General features: G+C 38.4%; 1 protein-coding gene across 1 annotated transcript in view; it reads left to right on the top strand.

Annotated features, from left to right (window-relative positions):
* The window catches only part of LOC107556591 (centrosomal protein of 112 kDa-like), a 182007-nt gene that overhangs the window by 25273 nt on the left and 135424 nt on the right, over window positions 1-21310 (top strand). The window contains exons 7-11 of the mRNA XM_016239723.1: window positions 4631-4634; window positions 4778-4881; window positions 6391-6488; window positions 8466-8596; window positions 10987-11061. Of these exons, the coding sequence (XP_016095209.1) occupies window positions 4631-4634; window positions 4778-4881; window positions 6391-6488; window positions 8466-8596; window positions 10987-11061 (412 nt within the window). The remainder of the gene's footprint in view (window positions 1-4630; window positions 4635-4777; window positions 4882-6390; window positions 6489-8465; window positions 8597-10986; window positions 11062-21310) is intronic.

Raw genomic sequence — 21310 nt, 5'->3', positions numbered from 1 at the left:
TTGTCTTATTCGACCGTAAGTGCCCTGCGAAGTGGACTTAACATGACATGATTCCAGTTCCAAGAGAACGTACACATTACATTCAAAGGGCATTCAAGTGCGCGAGACGTTAATTTATATTGTAGTTACTTTGTGCATCGCACTCATCGCAAGTTTATTGTTAAATTGTTAAATGCATTATAAGTGTTTGATCACCACATCTGAGTGATCATTGCAAAAAATGTGTTTATGTATATATATTGTTTATGTATATACTGTATTCTATATATAGTACCAGTCAAATATTTGGACACATGAATGGGAAAGTGTCCAAACTTTTGACTGGTACCGTACTATAATATACGCAAAGAATATCGGCCAATATATCGGTATCGGCCTTTTTTTTTAACTCCCTAATATCGGTATCGGCCCCAAAAAACCCATATCGGTCGGGCTCTAGTTAATATCACCGGAAGCGTCACGCTATAGGAGTGGTAAACAAAACCGCACGTCTGCGCCATTCATCAACACAGAGACATGCAGAATTCATATTTAAATAGTTGTTTTGCGGCTTAATATTTACAAATACTAATGGGAGTGGGAGTGTGCTCACTTGTGTGTGCGCATCGGGGCGGAACTCCGCTGTGCGCGATACAGAGAGCACAGTTATGTAGAGACAGAAATGACATGCTGTCGTGTAAATAAGATAAATAACATAAGGCTATTTAGTTTGTTTAATAAAAAAACAAGGTATAGACATGTTCTATAGGAAAGGTAATTTTAAATGATCCTTTCAATTTAACAGTATTCAGAACTGAACCGGAATGAACAAAAGTATAAAGCAAATTAATTATTCATTTTAAATAACGTTTATTATAATCGTCAAGCCTAAACAAATTTATTTAAAGCAAAACTAAAACTACCATTCTCTATACAAATAATTTTGGGTTCTTAATCAGTACAAATCTGAATGTATACAGTTTGCACATGTTTTGCGTGCTTGATGCTAATTTTATTATATATACACACACGTCACATTGGACTGTGAGTTGTAGTATATTTTAGATTATGAAAAACAAAATTGTATTATGCAAAAATGTTTACACTTTAGTATAGGTGTCACGGCTGCATAGAGAAGCATACTCAGGAAGAACGATTCAGAGCTTCTTTATTTACACAAACTGAAGGAGAGCTTCAAACGGTAAGTTTTGAACACAGAGACACAGAGCCACGGAGATCCAGAGTGATGTGGAGAGGCATGAGGTAAGTTTCTGCCCTGGTGTTCATGACAGTCAGCTTAGAGATACTGCCCGATCTCCTGGATCTTGCGTTTGGTCTGGCCATTGGTTTGGGGATGATAACCTGAGGAAAGGCTGACAGACACTCCCAGCAGACGGAAGAAACCACGCCAGACCCTTGATATGAACTGCGGCCCTCTATCTAAAACGATATCTTCAGGGAGACCAAAGTGTCGAAAGACATGCTGAGAGAGCTTCGGCTGCCTCCAAAGCAGTGGGTAATCCACGTAAGGGGATTCATTTACAGGTTTAGGAGAATCTGTCCACCACGACAAATATGGTAGTGAATCCTTTAGAGTATGGAATATCAGTGGTGAAATCGATTCCAATGTAGGAATAGGGTCGACGTGGAACAGGTAAGGGAACCAGTTTTCCTGCAGGTAAATGGTGTGGAGTGGATGTGATGGCGCAGACCAAACAACCCTTGACGTAGCGGGCGACATCCTGAGCCATGCTGGGCCACCAGTATCTGTTCCAGAGGAGCGAGAGGGTTAGTTGGCTTCCTGGGTGACCCGATCCCGGAGAAGTGTGGATGGAGTCCAGAAGGGTAAGACGTAGAGTGGTAGGTACATAAAGTCTTCCTTCCGGACCTCCCGGCAGAGCAGGTTCTGTGAGAGTGGTGGTACGAATTTGATCATTCACTTCCCAGGTGATTGGACATGCGAACACACTGGGTGAAAGAATGGGTTCCGGGTTATCTGGAGATGGATCTGGTTGGTAAAATCGAGATAAAGCGTATGCTTTGAGGTTCTTATGCCCAGGACGGTAGGTTACTGTGAATTGGAAACGGGTAAAGAATAAGGCCCATCAGGCTTGGCGGGGATTGAGATGTTTAGTTTCACAGAGGTATTGGAGGTTCTTGTGATCAGTTATGACTTCGAAGGGATGTTGAGCCCCTTCCAACCAGTGCCTCCACTCTTCCAGCGCGAGTTTGATTGCCAGTAACTCGTGGTTCCCGATGTCGTAATTTTGTTCCGCCGGGGATATCTTCTTAGAGAAGTATGCGCATGGATGGAGTACGGGGGGTTCACCCTTCCATTGGGATAATACTGCACCTACTCCCAGAGTGGAAGCATCCACTTCCACCACGAACTGATGGTTCGGATCTGGATGGGTTAGGGCTGGAGCGGTGCAGAAAGAGGATTTGAGCTGCAGAAATGCCTGTGTGGCTTCAGGCATCCAGGAGAGGGTCTAAGGTTTCTGATGGAGGAGAGAGGTAAGTGGAGCCGACTGTTGACTATAATGGGCGATGAAACGCCGATTGAAATTTGCGGATCCCAAGAATCTCTGCAGCTCTTTGACCGTGGTGGGTTGTGGCCAATTCCTCACTGCTTCCACCTTGTTCTGGTCCATTTGGACTCCCTCTGGTGTGATTATGTAGCCCAGGAATTGAATTGTGGTTAGATGGAACTCACACTTTTCCTGCTTGAAGTAGAGGTAGTGCTCGCGGAGACGTTGGAGTACCTGGGAGACCTGCTGTTGGTGTTCCTCAAGATTGGGTGAGTAAATGAGAATGTCGTCGATATAGATTATCAAGAAATGATTGAGCATATCACGGAAGCTTTCATTCATGAAGTTTTGGAAGATGGATGGTGAGTTTGAAAGGCCACACGGCATTACCAGGTACTCTTAGTGCCCGGATGGTGTTATGAATGCAGTTTTCCATTCGTCTCCTCTTCGACTGTGGATTAGATTGTAGGCACTGCATAGATCGAGTTTTGTGAAGATCCGGGCACCACAGAGTTCCTCCAACGAGGCTGGCACCAGAGGGAGTGGATAGGAAAATTTGATGGTTTGGGAGTTGAGTGCTCGATAGTCGATACAAGGGCGTAGGCCCCCATCCTTCTTCGCCACAAAGAAGAAACTGGATGCTGCAGGAGAAGTGGAAGAACGGATGAACCCCTGATGTAATGCCTCCTTGATGTACTCCTCCATAGCAGCGCGCTCCGGGATCAATAGAGGATAGACATGTCCCTTAGGTAATTTGGCCCCAGGCAGCAGGTCGATTGCACAATCCCATGGCCGATGAGGTGGAAAATGGGTTGCCGCGACCTTGCTGAACACGTCCTGGAACACCCTGTAGGTGGCTGGAATGTGGACTGAGCTTTGTGAAGCTGGGCTCTCTATAGTGGTAGAGCAGAGCGGTATGGAGAGCTTAGCTCGGTCTGGAAGAGGGAGGTCTGCTAAACATGTCCTGAAACAGGATTCACTCCACCGAAGTATTTCCCCGGAGTTCCAGTGGATGTCTGGATGATGTTTAGCCAGCCAGGTACACCCCAGGACTATATCTACTGTAGCCTCCTCCAGCACCAGGAACGAAATTCGTTCAGCATGGAAGTTTCCGATGGGAAGAGTGACTTCAGGGGTGCGGTGGCGCACCAACCCTTTGCTCAGCGGCTTTCCTTGTATATTGGAGATTTGGTCGATGGTGGAATTACGGTGTCGAGGGTGCTTGATTTGAGTGAGACTGATGGAGGAGATGAAATTTCCTGAAGCTCCCGAATCCACCAAGACTTTGACTGAAAAAGAGTGGTTCATGTACATTAGAAGGGCATCAGTGTGAGGTAGACTTGAGACATCAGGATGAATATGGACCGTACTCACCGCTAAGCGTGTGGGGCAAATAGGGCAGGAGGGAAGAAGGTGCTCCTGGGACCCGCAGTACAGACAGAGCCTTTGGGTGATTCGGCGAGCTGTGGTTAGATGTTGGGAGATGTGCAGCGCTTTTTGCAGAAAGCTCTCTAGACCTACGGTGTCTTCATAGATAGCCATTTGCTGTCTGATTGAAGGGTTTAGACCACGTCGGAACACTGATAGAGGGCCGTTTCATTCCATCCGCTGCTTGCCACGAGGGTACGGAATCAAACTGTATAGTCATGGTTAGACATATTCCCTTGCCGTAGTCGAAAGAGCTCATCGTGCACAGAGACAGCCGAGGTAGTTTTGCCAAACACCTACTAAATAAAAGGCATCATAGGAGCGCACTAGGGGACTGCGCTAATTCCAGAGAGCTTCGGCCCATTGCAGTGCCCTTCCAGACAGTAGTGACATGATGAATGCGATCTTCGCTCGATCATTCACAAACTGATGGGGTTGTAATTCGAAGTATAATGAACACTGGAGTAAAAAAAACGCTGCAGGCAACCGCCTCACCGAAGTAGGCCGTGGGTTTGGCCATGGTACATGCAGAGGCAGATGGCATGATGGGAGGAGGCTGACGGGATTCGCAGAGTGTTTGAACCAGTTCAGTGAAGGGATCTGGGGTGAGTGATCTCTGTGCCTCCATAGCAAGCTTCAATCCATTAAATTTCACTTCTGTTTTGATGGTCTGGTCTTTTGTCACGGCTGGATAGAGAGGCATACAGAGGAAGAACGATTCAGAGCTTCTTTATTTACACAAACTGAAGGAGAGCTTAAAACGGTAAGTTTTAAAACTGAAAAATAACATTAGCTCTTGAAACTGAAGAGTAACATTCCTTATCTTAATCCTCTTTAGGTAGATCCAGCAAGACGGCGGGAGACACAGATCCACGGAGCTCCAGAGTGATGTGGAGAGGTATGAGGTAAGGTATGCAACCTTGAGACCAGTCAATGAGAGACTGAGGTGAGTGAACAGATATAGTGCTAAGGTAAGTGGCATCAGGTGTTCGTAATTAGTAATCAGGTGATTGTGAACGGGTGTAGGTGGCTGATGTGGCTGATGAATCTGTGACAATAGGGACCAATTGACCTATCGGTAAGCCCGGCCCCCTTTGTTATGGTTGCTCCCTCGGACAAACAAACGGAGCTGCTCACTGTCTTACAATGACAGCTATTCGTGTGAACACCTTGTCACAAGATATTCTTGAAAAATTTTGGAAACAGAAGGACCACCATTCAAGTGGGAATTAAATATGCCATGGAGGGATATATAAAAGATTTTAAAATAACTATGGTGGGTAACTCGAAGTGAGGGTTTACAGATCACAATGCATGCAGGAGAAACCTCATGTTACGGTCGTCACGATCGCGGATGACAACATGCAGGATCAACACTGTTCATGTATCGCAGGGTACGATTAAATTAATTTACATTTAACCAGTTTAATATGGAGAGGCACTGAAATGTAGACCTTCGTTTAATGTTTTTTTGACCTACTCTGTACAAGACGCAAGAACAGTCCGCTATTTAGGTTTGTATGTTAGCATGGACTCACTAACTTCAACGTTCGCTAGTTTTAACCAGAGATAACTTGCTGAAATACAAGATGACATTAACGTTCTGCTTGAGCTGATAAAAAACTGTATGAGAGTATGACAAACAGAAAATTGGGATTAGAGTTGAATGCTTACGGACATTTTGTTCTGTTTTGTTTGGGTTCAGGAAATGGAATAAAATAAATTCCATTGCCAATTATCTCAGGATACCTGGAATCAGTGTTACAAGTACCCCTGGCACATCGTTTTTCCATTTTTGTAGCATAAACACCATCAAACCGAGGAAAGCTTCGGATCTTCCAATGTTTCTCTATGGCGCAGAAACCTAAAAATGTCAGAGTTCCGTTCCCCGTGCAACTGATACTCGACTGCCATTGACTCATCTGCGTTCGAGGGGGGGGGGTCTTACTGATGGGTCAGTTCTCACTGTTAACAAGTTGCTTATTAGCATGCCTATTGTTAACATATTGGCTGTTTATTAGCACTTATAAAGCATATGCTGCATGGTCATATTCTACATCCCTAATCCTACCCAATACCTAAACTTAACAACTACCTTACTAACTATTAATAAGCAGCAACTTAGGAGTTTGAGGAAAATTTTTTATTTAAAATAAGGTGTCATCGAGAGAAAAAAAAAAGTAAAAAAAAACTATCAGTGGCCACAGTTCATGCTTAGCAATTTCTCCCTCAATGTCCTGGGTTTGGTTCTTAGTTAATCCTTAAAATAAATGTAAAAAAAAACAAGATTGGCATTGTTTGCAGTGGATGACTGCACCATGTGGGAGGAAAAATGTGCTGCAATGATTGCTCAACACGTTGGCATGCGGAGTTCTTGGGATCAAAGTGTTTGAAGCTTTATAGGACTGTGTTGGGCTCCAGATTTTCTCAATAGCCACTTCTGACTTCCCCACAGATTGCGAAACCGTCCGGCTGCTTGTTTCATCACAAAGTTTATGCAGAAAAACAAGAGTCTGAACTTTGCTCTTATCAGAGAGTGGAGTGTTGAGATAAGTATGTGCACTTGCGGGCAGGTTTTCAGCAGCTCCGGGCCCCTGTTCTGTGGGCACTGATGCTGGACTAATCAACAGCTGCATCATGTGTGGACGTGAAGCACAGCACCGTTCCGTTCTGTCTGGAAACCGCTGCGATAACACACTGCTGCCGTCCGGTTCCTTTGGCCTGATGATTCATTTCGAGTTCAGAGTCACATTACACTCACGCTGTGTTTGAGTAGTGTGCACTTACAAAATTTGCATTGAACATTTTTGACTGGGTCATTGTGACTAGTAAATTTGTAAATGCTATGCTGCTAATGTCACAAAAAATGTAATTGTGAAAATAAAGACAAAATATTTTCCCAGACACTTCCCAGAGTAATGCCTTTGTTTGAGCCAGAATACACCGTCAAACAGTATATGCTCTTCATAATGGCTTACTTATCTTGACTTTGTTGACTTACAGTTGGCTTTTTCACACCATGTGTGGATTTTTGACACTCTACAAATCTCTTTAGAAACAGTGTGAAAATGAGTTTGTTGGTATACTAACAATCGTATATTACAACATATATTATCTCTGCCTTGGAAATTTGTCCCCTACTGGGTGGGCACTGGCCCCCAGTTGAGAACTATGCTGTTCAGGCTTATATTACATTTGTTAATTTCTCCAGACATGTGAATGAAGTAGGCTTTTCCCAACTTGTGTTTTTAATAGCCCTAGTTCTGTAACCAGTTTAATCTCATAGTCTAAAACCTGAAATGTTCCTGCATGCACACTATTACTTAAAATAAATAAATAAATAAATTTTTTTTACAAAAAAGTTGTGCATTATGACACAAAGATGGCTGGCCACCAAGTAACTTAAAAATAATGATTAAAAATAAGCAAATATGCAAATAAATAAATAAATAGTGATTTTGCTGTACCAATACATAGAAGTAATTGCTAAAAACAAAAACGGCCAGAATGCACCGTCAAACAGTATATGCTCTTCATAATGGCTTACTTATCTTGACTTTGTTGACTTACAGTTGGCTTTTTCACACCATGTGTGGATTTTTGACACTCTACAAATCTCTTTAGAAACAGTGTGAAAATTAGTTTGTTGGTATACTAACAATCGTATATTACAACATATATTATCTCTGCCTTGGAAATTTGCCCCCTACTGGGTGGGCACTGGCCCCCAGTTGAGAACTATGCTGTTCAGGCTTATATTACATTTGTTAATTTCTCCAGACATGTGAATGAAGTAGGCTTTTCCCAACTTGTGTTTTTAATAGCCCTAGTTCTGTAACCAGTTTAATCTCATAGTCTAAAACCTGAAATGTTCCTGCATGCACACTATTACTTAAAATAAATAAATAAATAAATTTTTTTTACAAAAAAGTTGTGCATTATGACACAAAGATGGCTGGCCACCAAGTAACTTAAAAATAATGATTAAAAATAAGCAAATATGCAAATAAATAAATAAATAGTGATTTTGCTGTACCAATACATAGAAGTAATTGCTAAAAACAAAAACAAAAACATGAACAACAACCAACCTTTAGCCATTTTTGTCTCTTTGACTTTGAGCCTTTATATAAATGTATTTATTTATTTTTATATTTATTTATTTTCTTTTTTTCTGTGCAGCAAAAGTGAAAATATTAGCTTTATTATTAATAATATTTCAGTCATGGTCCATCTCATTATGTGTTGAGACATGTGTCTTCTACAGTCTCATCAGAGAGAACAGATAGTGTGTCCTGGAAAAATTCCCATTGCTTACAGATTATGGGTTATGATGAGAAAAGACAAACTCACTGGAAGAAAAAAAAAAAGTTTATTTTTTATTTTTTAAAGAAACGGAAATGACCTTGCTGCACACAATGCCTCAGTGGGCTGAGGTCTGATCTCTGTAAACACAACCACTGTAGGGAAGAGACTGTATTTAAGTTGCACTCTTTGAAGTCATTCCATATTGTTTATGACAAATAAAAGGAGGTCAGAGGTGTATGGGAGGTGTTTGGGACTTACCAGAAGAGGAGGAGAGTAAGGTTGTGTTGTATTGTCTGATTTTGCAGATAGAAAACCCCAGATATCTGCGTGAGAACCCTATCCCACTGTCTCCGGTAAGTGCTGACGGCTCCTAGTGGCAGAAACATGATTGATCTCCACAACTGCATATACAGTTAAATGACAATTCCAGGTAACACTTTAGGGACCAATTCTCACTATTAACTAGTTGCTTATTAGCATGCATATTTTTAGCATATTGGCTGTTTATTAGTAATTATAAAGCACATATATATTTATATATATATATATATAATTATAAAGCACAGTATAGTAAGTACATGTAGTTAATTAATATTACTCAGTACTTAAATGTATAATTACACTGTAACAAGAACACCTTAAAATAAAGTGTAACCAGTTATCTTTATTATCTTTATAGTTATTGTGTGAACGGGCCTTTATTTTGCATAACCAGAGTTGAGTATGAAGCGTTACACAGTAATTACTAATTACTTTTCCTGATAATGCAGTAATGTAATGCATTACATTTTAAATTAATGTAATTTGATTACATGTCAATAAAATTACGTTACTTAAAGCTGCAGTCCGTAACTTTTTTTGTGTTCAAAATTTATATAATAAGTGTGTACACCATGAATCCATTTTCCAAACCGTGTTTTTGGCTTGTCCTGAATCACTACGGTACACCTATAATAAGTGTTTATATTCGGACTATTTAGACTGGTTCGGGGTAGGTACCGCTGCGGAGTAGCCCAGTACCTGCGTGATTCGCTATAGACATAAACAGAGAGAAGTAGCTCCGGCTACAATGTTCTTCCGCTAGATGCACGCAGTTCTGTTTATTAACCACTAGAGCGCCAAAAGTTACGGACTGCAGCTTTAAGTTACGAATGCAATGTTAAAAAAAAAAGAAGTAAAAATCATGTTTTGCTCGTCAGTATGCCCTTTAATAAATCACCGGAGAATGCGAGCTAAAATGCAGATGAGTCCTACAACATTTAGATGCAATGAAAGGTTATATCATATTTCAAAATGTTGCATTCGAGTTCACATATTTTAGTCTGGCATTATAGTTTAGGAAAAGTTCAACAAGTAAATGTGTACAAGTTTATGTTACAATAACAATAATATAAGTAAAAAATAAATGACTCATTAGAATGCAATCCTCCGCTGGATTAAGCCGCTCGCCACATCGCATTCTTCTTCTGAGGTAAATACAAGGCTTATTCCTCACAGCGCATCTTGTTCCAAAAACAAAAAGTAGCCCAGATGAACTTGATGAATCTTAACGCTTAGTTTACGGAGGTGATGAGGGTGTCTCAAGCCTGGTTTCACATGGATGATTATCGTATAGCGCAATGCGCGTGGGTGTGACCACATTACAGATAATGAACTCATACGGGAAAGACTGTACCTCACGTTGGTTTCAAACGAATTACTTTATCAGAGAACACTTTTGAATGCTTCATTTAAAATCAGACACTTCAAGCTTTCTTTAGATATATTTTTCATGTCTGTGTGTCAAGTATTCTGAGTTTTCGTTCATTTTAGTAATGCATTTCAGGAAGATATTCACGGAGACTGAGACTGCAGGAAGCGCACCCTGTTTGTTTTCTTAATTTTACAAAAGCACTATTTTGTTAGTATTGTGAGTGTATACAAATAAAAGATCTTTTACAGTTTCAAATTATGTATTACTCTTATCTGTACGATCAAAAATTACGAAATTACGTACTTTTCGCTGTCATCAGGAATAAATGCAAGTAATCGTACAAGTTGCCATTTTGATACTTAGGCTATGTAATTTTTCTGTCAATATTAAATTATTGAAAGAACTATGTGTTTCACTTTGTAGTGCATTTTTTTAGGTTTGATAACTTGAAAAGTAAAGTACACTTGAAAGTAACTTGTAAGTAAAGTAATTAGTAATTTGATTACTTTTTAAATGCAGTAATCAGTAATGTAATCAAATTACAATTTCAAAGAAGTAATTAGTAATTTGTAGTCAGTTATTTTTTTTTGAGTAACTTACTCAACACTGTGCATGACCATATTTTAGATCCCTTAATCCTACCACATGCCTGAACTTAACAACTTCCTTACTATGAATAAGCAGCAAGTTAGCAGTTTATTGAGGCAAAAGTTGTATAGTTAAAAGTTAGTTAATAGTGACAATTGGTCTCCAAACTAAAGTGTGATAAAATTTCAATGAAAACATAATGCAAAATAAAGAACAAAGAAACAAATTATGAGAAAAAAAACTGCAAATACAACAGTCAACTTAAAGCATACAGCAAGACACTGTCATTTCTCTTTGACTGCATGTTGTTCAAACATTAATAGTAATTATTAGTATTATTTCTTGAATTCAGCATTCAGATATTTAGTGCAACCAGTACTGTAGAACTGTTATTGTAACATGCTTTTATTAGTGTAGTATCAACAGAATGCACATTTTATCTTTCTCTTTTGTTATTAATAGATTTACAACAAATCAAGTCTTGGAAAAAACAGCACCCTTTATGATGAGGCCGCCCCAGTGAAAGCTGATAAGGAGGTAGGAACATTATGTTCTCCCAAAGTGCTTGAAATGTGCTGTAATTGCTTTCAAAATGGCCCAGTCCCTTTAAAGGAGTAGCTGACTCCAAAATGACAATTGAAATTTGCAGTGAATAATGACTTGGACACTTTGCAATGCAAAAGAACAGAACAAAGATTCTGCTAAACAGCTTAATTTCTTCTCAAAAAAGACGTCCCCTACGGGTTTGGAACGATACGATTAAATGATGACACAAGTTTCACTTTTGATTGAACTAACCGTTTAACCAGTGATGGTTTACTTCAGCGCTGCTGTCTTGTTGAGATTTGTCATCCAGCATGCTTTTCCACTTCTTAAGTAAATGCTGTGTGATGGCTGGTTGCTTTTAATAAACTCAAGAAAGCAATCCTGGATGACAGCTTCACACACCTAACCAAAGCAAGGCTCTCTGAGTTTCGCTTGTTTAGGGACGCCGACTTCTCTTAAGAGCTTTACAAACCCTGTTTGTGATGAGTTTCCCCCTGTATGTGGGTTTAAGCTGAAAATCCCATAGAACAAGCTTCTCTTTGATGTCGTTTGACTGGAATTGTTGAATATACTGAGTGTGACCTGCTGTAATCACATTTCCTCTGGGAAGAGCAGTGCTCAATTAGGTCAACTTCAGTCACACAGCATCATCAGCCCTCGTCTTCACTAGAATACAGCTATTTCGCAAAACAGCTGAATAGTCTTTTGAAACAGTCCTTAAGTCTCCAGGGCTGGCATTTGAATGATGAAGCCACCACATTAACTCCACACACTGTTAAGAAAAGAGATTCTAAGATTAGCTGAAACATTGTTTTACTGTAAGCAGAGTAAATAGCATCTGCGTTGGGCTGTTGAGCATGGTAATTAATAACAGGTGGCAGAAACGGCAGGCCAAGAGGTCTGCATGAGTTAACATCAAGGCTTAAGAAACGTTCCCAGGTAATGGGGTGAAGGGTGAGTCAAACGTTCCTCAGGAGCTGCTAGGCTTTGATGAAGGGAAATGGTGCATGCGTTGCCCTTCGTTGCCTCTGATTGAAATGACTGTGCAGCTGAGGACAGAGAAAAACAAAGCTCATACTAGTTCTAGTATTCATCCCCGGCACTGCTCTTGCTGTGTGTTCTTGGCGTTGTGCCTCACTATCATTGTTTACTCTTTCTTCGTAACCTGAAATCATGAGTTCTGTCTTTATTTCACATATGTCTCCTGAAAACTTTGTCAGTAGACTAGTTTTACTACTTTGTCTTGTTTTGCTAGGACACATAGCATCTAAACAGCATTAAAGTTAGCATTTAGATGAATCATTCGATGAATCACTCTGTTCAGTTAGTTGATTCATACTCTGATTCAGTGATTCATTTGCAGCATCACACAAAAGTGTTCAAGTCTCTGTGGCCTATTTATAAAAAATATACTGTATGTAGATGCATATTACTGTTTATTACAATGTAATGGTATATTAGTGCATATAAATTCAAGTTTAGAAATTCAAATATAAAAAAAAAGATGGTTATTTAATCAGTTATGGCTCATTAGCTCTAGCATTCTGCCCACTTTAAAATCAGACACAGAGATGAAGTAGTGCAGTAAGATCACAAGTAATTTGAATTAATTAATTATAGCATTTATTTGTATTAATTATCAAGGTGAGGGGGGATGAAAGTTGTGTGTGAATCTGTGCATCTCTGTCTACAAACAATGAAGCTGTCAGTTTAGTTACTTCAAAAACAGTGATTTTACTGCCTCCTTGCTAGAAATATAAATACTGATTCAGTATCAAGTTGCCAAAACAGCATCTTCCCACTGAGGTATGGACTCTACTAGACCTCTGAAAGTGTCCTTTAAAAGCAGATCCTTGTGGGGTGAGGCTGCCGTGGATCGAATGTATTGGTCCAGCACATTCCACAGATGCTCAAATGGTTTGGAATTTGGTGAATTTGGAGGCCAGGGCAACACCTTGAACTCTTCATCATGTTCCTCAAACCATTCCTGAGCAATGTGTGCAGTGTGTCAGGGTGTGTGATTCTGCTGAAAGAGGCCACTTCCATCAGGTAAACACAAAAAATGGGTGTACCTGCTTTGCAACAATGTTCATGTAGGTAGCACGTGAATAGCTGGCCCAGGCTTTCCCAGCAGAACATTTGCCAGAGCATCACACTTTCTCCACCGGCCAGCTTGTCGTCACTCCACACTGCATCCTGGAGCCATCACTTCCTCAGGTAAATGGCCGTCCATGTGATGTAAAAGAAAATGTGACTCATCGGACCAGATGACCTTTTTCCACTGGTCCAAGATCCGGTTCTGATGCTTGCGTGCCCTTTGTTGACGAACAGGGGTCATCATAGGCACTCTTTTCCCAATAAATCACCCTTTGAGTGTTTTACTTTTGAGTTGTAATATTGAAAAAAGAAGACAGCAGCTTTAAGGTGGTGATAATATATTTCCTTATGAGGTAATGCGGTCTATTTTATTTATTTGACTATCCCAGTAGTTTGTTTATTTGCGACATTTCAGTTCTGTTATTTTTCCTTCATAGAGAAAGGCAGTGATTTGATAGAGATGTCATCAGTGTGACTGGGGAAGCTTTCTGGTGTTTATCCAAACACTGAACAGTCACCCAGATTTTGACTCTCAAAATAGCTGGAATCACAGATTCAACCCGCAGTGTGGCGCTAAAACGTAGCAGCCGTTTTGTGAAAATATTCCCTGAGGAAATGTGTGAAACCAACGCTGGGCAAAGAAAAGACAGAACAGCTGCTCTCATCTCCTTCACACGTCTTCATCTCTCCTCCTCCCACCCTTCCATCTCTCCTTCTGCTCTTCAAAAAGCTCCACGTCTCTGTGAGTTTAACGGGAGTAAAAGCACCAATGTCATTCGCTTCACTGATTCCAGGGAATCTGAAAACCCGGAGGTGTGCGCCCGCCCGCCGCACCTTTTCAGACAAGAGTTTCAGAACGCCACTGATGAAGTTTGACAAACTTTTCTAAAAGCACCAATTGAAACTTAAAAAAAAAAGACAAGAAAAGAAAAAAAAGTGCCGCCCACGTTTGCATCTGTGCTGCCGGGATCTGTTTGACTGCGTGGCTTCAATCAGTGCAATCTTCTCCTCTGACAGGTCTCCTGTGGTCTCTGAGATTGCACAAGAAGACTCGTACGCAAAGCAAGAGACGGGGGCTTGTTTCTCAGGGTTGAGTGGAAGTAGGGCAGGTGACGGTAGCAAACGGCGTGCTTTGCTCTTATGAGATCGTTCCAGCCTCCAGATAATGCTGTCATGAGACAACCTTCTATGTTTGGTTTCTATCAAATGTGTCTGGACGTTGATTTTAGTGTTTATTCATAAAGACTTTTTTGTCGGACTAAATTGTGAGATATGTACTCGTATGCAACTTCTAAGGGGTGTACATCTCAAAACATGAAAATGTGAATGCAAACACTTCTGGCTATGCATTTCATGCGTTGTTGTGTTCAGAAATGTGTTATAAAGCAAGCAAACATTGGGTTCTCGGGATTGCTGCAAGCAGTCATTCGCTTAAACTGTCTTCTACATTACGTGCATTTGTTTTTCATGATATTTCAAGGGATAGTTCAATCAAAAATGAAAATTCTATCACCCTTTCCTTCAAATTGTTCCAAACTTGTACAAGTTTCTTTCTTCTGTCAAGCACAAAAGAAGATATTTTAAAGAATGTTGGTAACTAAACAGTTGACAGTAGCCATTGACTATTGAAAATAGAATTTTAATTTTTGCGTGAAGTATACCTTTAATGTCATGATGAAGAGAATCTTACAGTTATAGTAACACATGTGGTTCATTAATGGCAGATATTTTAAGGTAAAGTAACTCTATTGTCCTCTTGAGCATGTACAAGAAGACCATGCATTGGTTAAGCCAGGAGCTTCCCCCAATTTTCAATACCACACCAAACCTAGCCTAAAATAAGTAAAAACTTCTTAAGCAATTAAGTAAACAATAAACTATCAAGTGATAAAAGAAGAAGAAGCAAATTACAACACAAATGACACAAAAGAAATATGCGTGGTTTTTATTTCCTTCTTCGGTTTGGTCTAGCCTAGTATTCAGTTAGGACATACTACAGAAATCGAATAAAGTCATCATCAAATATAAAATAAATATCAGTGCATAAGTGCTTAATTCAGTTCTCCTGCACAGTTTATTGCACTTTTAATAACTTATTAAACACATTCTGCTGTTTTCTCATTCACCCATGTTTCCATCTCACTTTAGCGTGTCAATAATGTTAAGCAGTCCTGCACAACATGTTTACATTTACATACCGCAATAAAAATACAGCAATATCGTTATCAACTGAAATCTGTTGCCATGATATAAGGCTGTCAGTTTAATGCAGTAACTTAATTAATTAGTTATGAAAAAAATAACACGATTAAAATATTTTAATACATTTAATGCACACGCCCCGCCCCCAGATCTGTACATCATCTTAAATTTCATACAGTTGATAAATATGATGCAGGACAACAACTCCATAAACGCAGTTATGCCCTAAAATTCAAGATATTGGGGTAAAAAAATACCCCTGTATGAGTTTTTGTCTCATATTTATGTCATATGATAAGCGATGTCAAACGAGCAGTGAGAGCAATATCATATCAATATGTTGCTTTTGTCCTGAATAGCATGAGTGCAAATGTGATTTTAAACACCAGTTCAGTAAATAAGAAGCTAACACCTATATTTTAAACACAATATTGTCTGTTTTTGCTCAACTTTGCTAATGCAAATATTACCTAGAATTGATGCGCATCTCTCCAGGACTCTACAGTGCGACCATTTCAGTCGCATTTGCTACTGCATGCGACTATGAAAAAATATTGACCTGATCAGCATATTAGTGTTTGCGCTCGGGGAGCTTCAATCGTTTCTACTTACAATGTGTTTTTGCAGCGTTGAGTAATGTATCACACACATATCTGTTAATTCCTTGAACACAATGTTAATCAGAATTCACTCAAGCCACCACCTACTGGCTGTTTTAGTTTCATTTCTAAAGTATCATTTCAGTTATTTAAATCATTTAATATTTTTATATTCAAAATGTTTTATTTAAAACATTAATCTCAACATGCATTTAGGAATTGAATTGCACTCGCGCCACATCTGAGCCTCATTAAATGTCTGTACTTATACCTTCATTCCACTTTTGTGTTCTTCTGTGCAACCTCTGTAGTGCAAATTAATTTTGTTAATACTGATTGTATTTGATCAGTAGCCTAACTTATTCTTATTCTATTGTTTTAATCAGAAATTTTGAGAAAAGCTTATAAATATACACTTTTGAATTTGACATAAGATGCCATACTTTCAATAAAGTTAGAAAAATGGCATTAAAAATGCCCCTGTAAATCACTTTAATGAGTCAAATATTACCTCGTAATGGGAAGGCTAATTTTTGTTATTGATCAGAAGGTGCTCCTGAATCTTCTGACTGCGCTCCTAAATAGTTTTTAATTAGGAGCGCAAATGCTCCTAAAAATAAAAGTAAGCATAGAGCCCTGGTCTCTGAGCAACAGCGGTGTTTAGTTTCTGAATGAATCCGCATTTTGAACAAATCGAATTAATGAATTTTAATGAGTTTTAGGTTCTTATTTAGAGTATAATTTCGGTAAAGAATAAATAAAAAAAATAGCAAGGGATGGCTCACCCCAAAATTCAATTCTGTCATCATTTACTCACCCTCACGTAGTTTCAAACCTGTATAACTTACTTTCTTTTGTGGAACATAGAAGCTATTTTGAAGACGGTTGGTAGCAAAGCTGATGAAAGCTACCATGACTTTCATTGCGTGAACAAAAAAATACTGAGATTTTTCTTAAATCACCTTCTTTTATGTTCCATAGTTTATGTTAGGCTGTTGTAGCCTACATGTTTATGTGTAATCAATTTTATGTTGAATCAAATAAAATATTTCTTTCTAAAGCTACTATTTAATGTTTACTTGATACTTTTCTCATTTAACACAATAATAGCTTAAAATGATCTTTTGTGGGTATTTTCAAAGCCAAATTTAGTTTGCGATTAATTAAATGAATCGCCACATCATGTAATTAATTAGATTGCTCGTCCCACATTTTGAAAACCTCTAAATTAAGCATTTATATCTGCATTTGCGTACTTGTGGCCAGTATGTTTCTGGTATAAGATACTATATATACATTTACATTTATCTGATGCTATTCAGAGTAGCTTACAAAACAGTGTAAGATTAAGCACAATGTGGTGCTTAAGGGATCTGCTGGAGAGCCAGGTAAAGCGGGGATTTGGAGGGGCATGAGGTTGCTACTATAGGGAAACTGGACAAAGCTTTAGACCATTTGTGAAGATTTATTATCACAATTTCACCAAATTTGGAGCTACAGTATTGTGCTGATGTAAATGTTCTTGTCAGCCACCAGCAGCTGATGTGCTGTATATTACACACCATTAGCTTTTGAGAATCACAGAAGTGAAAGATGATGAAGATGGAGATGTTGAAGGCCTCCTAGGCTGTATTCATGTTTTTGATATGTAAATAAATACATTGTTTATGTAGAGCACATGAGATGTCTTCATTAATTGGGTTTGAATATGAAATGACACTGAGATATATACTAGGGCTGGGTGATATGTTATAAATAGTTTCTGAATATTTTATCCAATTACATTATGTAAAACCATTGTCTCTGCTTTCAACCCAACTACAGTAAAGCAACAATTCTGTCTGTGTAATTTTGATGCATTAAAACATCTTGCTTTTAATGCGTTCATTTTAGTTTGTTCATCATGGGTCACAGTCTGTTCCATTGTATCAAATATAACAAGTATCACTGTGTACCGTGGCCAGCCTACTGATGAATACAGGTTGATGTCATAAAGCCATGTGCTTTAAATCAGCAGCTTTTAATAATGACATATGTGTGCTCACTTATTACTTTAGCATTTCACAATAATGTATTTTCCCAACAGGCTGTATTTTCTTATTTATGAATATATATATATATATAAGTATAAGTTTTTGTGCCCCCAATCCCATCCATGTCATTTTAAATTAAGTATCTGCCAATACTGTGTGCTGATCAGATATCTGTATTTTCCTAGTGTTTTAAGTTATCAAGTTCAATCCAGTGTATATGCTTGACAAAAAGCTCTGCAATGCATTGGGAAATAAACTACTGTAAAAATTTTGTTCCTTATCGGTTTTGTTTGTTTATTTATTTATTTTAAAATAGTGCTAGGCCGAGGGACTGAGAGTGTGCAGGTTTGCAGATGCTACTGACATTACATCAAGTATAATTTGATTTGTATCCACATCTTTATTTGTTTGATTCATTTTTATATTAATTTGCAGTATTTTTGTCCTCTCCATCTCTGTTGAGCGAGCTGGAAGTCTTACCGTAATGATTCTTGAAAATGTGCACCTTAAAATCCATATTTTTATTTATTTAGTCATTTATTAGATGCTTTTATCCAAAGCGACTTACAAATGAGGACAGCAGAAGCAATCAATTGTAGTATTAAAACAACTAAAAACAGATCCAAAACTAAAAGCTAAAACTTTATAAATACTACCTATACACATTTTAAAAATAAAGAGATTAAATAAAAATGACAAATGCATACAATAAAATTTCAAAACGTAACATTTAAATGAAAAAAATAAAATAAAGCTAAAAACAATTCAAAATATTAAAGAACAAAAGGTATAAGAGTATAATAATAATTCTAACATAACACTAAGCCAAACACCAAAAAACCAACTACATTATATGTGTATGTACAACCACACAAACATACATATATATATACTGTATATGTACATACACATTTATAAATTCAATATATATATTATTTCATTTCCATTTAGTTAGTTGAGGTATTAAAATAACTCAAATTAAATAAAACTAAAAACTTAATAAAAGACCTATACAGACATAATAAATTCAGACATAATGTAACTAAAATTAAAATAAATAACAAATACAAATAATACAAATCAAATAACAGTAGTTTATCAGTAATCCTAAAAAAATAACACTGCTAAACACACATGCTAAAAAACAACAACTTATAAATAAGTTGTTGCTTTTCATATGCTTTTAATACTTATATTTTTCAGACAAACTGGCTTATTTGTCTAAATTAGAGTCACACATGAATTTGTGAAGTTGCAAATGCTCACAACTGCCAATAATTCTCACTTTAGTGAACATGATATCAGGCTTTGAGGGCTGAGCAAGTGCTTGTTCTTTCATTAGAGCAGTGCGGTGTCACGATTCGTTGTGGCAAGGAGAACGAGTCTCAAACTTCACTTGAATAAAGTTTAATACTGAAAACGGAGGGTACATACAACTCAGGAGCAAAATCAAACAACTAGTAACAAAGTTGACCGGACAAGGAATGAAGGAACTAATATACATTGGATAATTGACAAAACAGGTGCATAGAATAATCAATCAACTCAACAAGAACAGGAAAATGACCATAAAAGGAAACTCAGGAACAAGGACAGGGAAAAACAGGTCCACAACACTGACATGCGGTTTTGTGTGTACCACAATAAAAAAAGATCAGCCCTGAATTTAGGCAGGTTGGCCAATCTCCAATCATAGTATCAAGATGCCTATTGGCCGATAAAGATTGGTAGCCAGTAAATATGAATATCCTTAATAACTAGAAATGAAAAAAATATGAACAAACATATTTGACTGTAATGCTTAGTCATTTTCTCACTGTATTGTTGCTTGATTAATAATACTAGACACACTAGACAGCAGCAGGTCTGTTCTTTCTTTTGAATGGAAATAAAACGCATATATATATATATATATATATATATGATTTTTGTCTCATTACACTGCATTCCAAGACGAAGCTCAAACACACTGAAATGTTTGCAGTAAATTGTAATTAGTATGTTAATCAAGCATTCTTCCCATCAGTGACCACTCCTGTTGAGTTGAGTTGGTTTTTCCTGTCAGTCTGAGTCTGTTCTAACAGGCAGCAGAAATGGCCTGTGGCTCTTTCAATGTTCTTGTGGCCTAGAGACGTCGGGATCTCTCTCTCACACTCTTTTACTCTGGCCATATAGTGCCCTGCAGCAGATCTGATAAGCCAGTAGATCGTGTCCCACACTGGTGGCAGCAGTTGAAAGCCCTGATCTGCAGTCAGCCAGAGGGCTGGGAGGCTCACACAAAAATCCTGCTCATGCCACATCAAAACATGCTTCCCAAAATACATGAGAAGAAAGACGCCGCTTCAGGAATGACCAGCGGCCATCGTGAAGAAAGTTTCAGCTGCACTTTGTGTTTGTGTAAGCGTAGGTGTGTGCTTACTCCTCTCTTGTGTGTGCGAGTTTGACAACCTGAAGAGCCCGGGACACATGTTCTAACAGGCCACTAAAGAAAAATGTTGAACTTTTGATCCCAGAAATATTGAGGCACATTAAAAGCCTGAGGTTGCACTAAGTGAGGGAAGTTAATTAATGGTGCCTGCTGCTGTAAGGGGTGGCAATCAAGATGACTCACGAATCACTCTTGAACTCATGAGTAATTGTTTTATATTGGTCCTCAAGATACTGAAAGAAATGCAAATGTATGTAATAAAAAATGCATTAAGTAGAATCAGAACTGGAACCATACAGTACACTCCATACGATTCCCATGTGTGTTGAAATACTAATGAGGACTGTTCAAATGTCATTATGTGTGTGTACTTTGTTATCTTCCTCTACCTGCCGTTTCCTGTCCAGTATTATTCATCTGTGTCCTTCTGAACAGATGGGCTCTTTCATCAGTGTCTCACAGCACAATACATGTCGTTTTGTGTTTGCTCTGAACAGATTCTTAACTGACTCTTTTAATGACTGATCTTAAAAACAAAAAAGACTGGAGGTGTTTCTCTGTTGGTGTAGAGGAAACGTAACACTGTAATTCAGACATTTCTATGCTTTGGCTTTTTGTAAATGGGTCATGTCATGAAAAACATTGACAACTTTTTCTCCAGTCAACCCAGACTGAAACAAAAAACACCAAAAGGGCTTAGAAATTATTATTATTATAGTTATGACATCACTGCATTGAGCTTGTTAACATACGACCATCCACATTTACATATTAAGACCTTTTCAGTATTGAGCTGATAAATGCCATTGTGAACTACACCATCATTGCAGAAGCTTGTCAATCATTTACATGTAGAAGTCTTAATCAGCCTGTTTAATTTG

Source organism: Sinocyclocheilus grahami, unplaced genomic scaffold (assembly GCF_001515645.1).
Source record: "Sinocyclocheilus grahami isolate Dianchi unplaced genomic scaffold, SAMN03320097.WGS_v1.1 scaffold574.1, whole genome shotgun sequence".
In the NCBI taxonomy this organism is placed as follows: domain Eukaryota; kingdom Metazoa; phylum Chordata; class Actinopteri; order Cypriniformes; family Cyprinidae; genus Sinocyclocheilus; species Sinocyclocheilus grahami.
This window is presented reverse-complemented; position numbering and strand designations above follow the sequence as displayed.